This window comes from Myotis brandtii, unplaced genomic scaffold (genome assembly GCF_000412655.1).
Source record: "Myotis brandtii unplaced genomic scaffold, ASM41265v1 scaffold246, whole genome shotgun sequence".
Classification (NCBI taxonomy): domain Eukaryota; kingdom Metazoa; phylum Chordata; class Mammalia; order Chiroptera; family Vespertilionidae; genus Myotis; species Myotis brandtii.
Genome location: NW_005359310.1, coordinates 257,821 through 259,185, shown reverse-complemented (window position 1 = coordinate 259,185; position 1,365 = coordinate 257,821). Strand labels below are relative to the sequence as shown.

The window sequence follows — 1,365 nt, the reverse complement described above, 5'->3', positions numbered from 1 at the left end:
CCACACCTTGGCCACAGCCCCCATGCCACCCGCACCCTCTCCCAGCCCCTCGGGTCCTGGTGGGTGGGTGGCCGGCTCTCACCCACAGTGCTGGCGCCGCCAGGTCTGGTAGGGGTCAAAGAGGCCCTCACAGAGGAGGAGGGCGTGCAGGGCCACCACCTCCTCCAGCTCCGGGCCGGGGCCCTCCGGCAGCGGCGAGCGCCCTTTCAGCTGCGGGTGTGCGGAGCAGGTGGAAGGGGTCAGCTGGGTGGTGCTATCACCTGTCCCGCCCCCCAGGGGGAGCCACTCACCTTGGCCACCAACCGGGTCAGTAGAGCCAGTACGCGGGGCACCAGCACCTGCCCCCAGCCGGCCTCCACGTTCTCCAGGTTCCTGGGGAGTGAACGATGGCAGAGGCCACAGCTGTCCCCGTGCCCGGCCCCATCGCGCCCCCCACCGCGGGCAGGACCAGGGACCCACCTGCAGAGGATGACGAAGAGCTTGAGCAGCAGCAGGGTTTGCTCCAGGTCCCCCTGGTCTTTTTTTTTTCCTCGGGCCTGCGGGGAGAGGGGTCACTGGGGTGCTGAGGACCCCAAGGCCTCCCCCCTCCGTGAGAGCCAGCCTCACCTGCGTGGCTCCAGTGAGGACAGCGAGATGCTCCTCTCGAAGGCATCCACATAGGCCTTCAGCCACTGCTGCAGGGAGCCCAGGTCCTTCTGCAGGTTGGGGGACGGGGAGGGGGATCAGAAGGGGTGCAGTGGCCGTGGGGGCACAAGGGGATAGAGACAGAAGTGGAGAGTGAACGGAAGTGGGCACAGAGTAGAGGGAGCAGAGGTAGAGCAGAGGGGGTGGAGAAAGGGAGGGACAGAGACAGGTTGGGCGTGAGGGAGGCAGGAAGTCGGAAGGTCAGCATCAGAAGATGGCTGTACGTACTGACAACTCTCCCAGGCCGCCCTCTGCTTTCCAGTCTCTTGTTCCCCCCTCCCTAGCCTTTGGGGACCCAGGCAGGCCTGGCAGAGGCAGGGGAGGGGCTTCAGTGTGTGCATGCCTGGGGTATGGCTGTGGCCCACACCCACCAGCCAGGCCTGACCCAAAGCCGTGGGCTGAGCCCTCGCCTGCCACCTTCTTCCAGCTCAGCAGCCACCACCTCCAGGAAGCCTTCCTTGACCGCAGATCCCAGGGTGCATGTGCACTGTCAGCCAGGCAGACCCATGCACACGCACGTCCCATACAGACAGGACGTCCTTCCTGGCCCTGGGAACCTCCACCCACCCTGCTGGTTACCTGGACCCCAGGCCCCAGAGCCGGTTCCATGGGTCAAGGGGCAGCAGCTGAGCCCAAGTCTAGGTGCCGCCAGGGAACCTTGGGTGTGAACGGGAAACGTCC

At 66.2% G+C, this 1,365-nt stretch overlaps 1 protein-coding gene across 1 annotated transcript in view; it reads right to left on the bottom strand.

Annotated features, from left to right (window-relative positions):
• NBEAL2 (neurobeachin-like 2) overlaps nt 1–1,365 on the bottom strand; it is a 36,443-nt gene extending 35,078 nt beyond the window's left edge. Inside the window, 4 exon segments of the mRNA XM_014540500.1 lie at nt 83–210; nt 291–372; nt 460–695; nt 1,264–1,365. Coding sequence (XP_014395986.1) covers nt 83–210; nt 291–372; nt 460–695; nt 1,264–1,293 — 476 coding nt within the window. The 5' untranslated portion in view covers nt 1,294–1,365.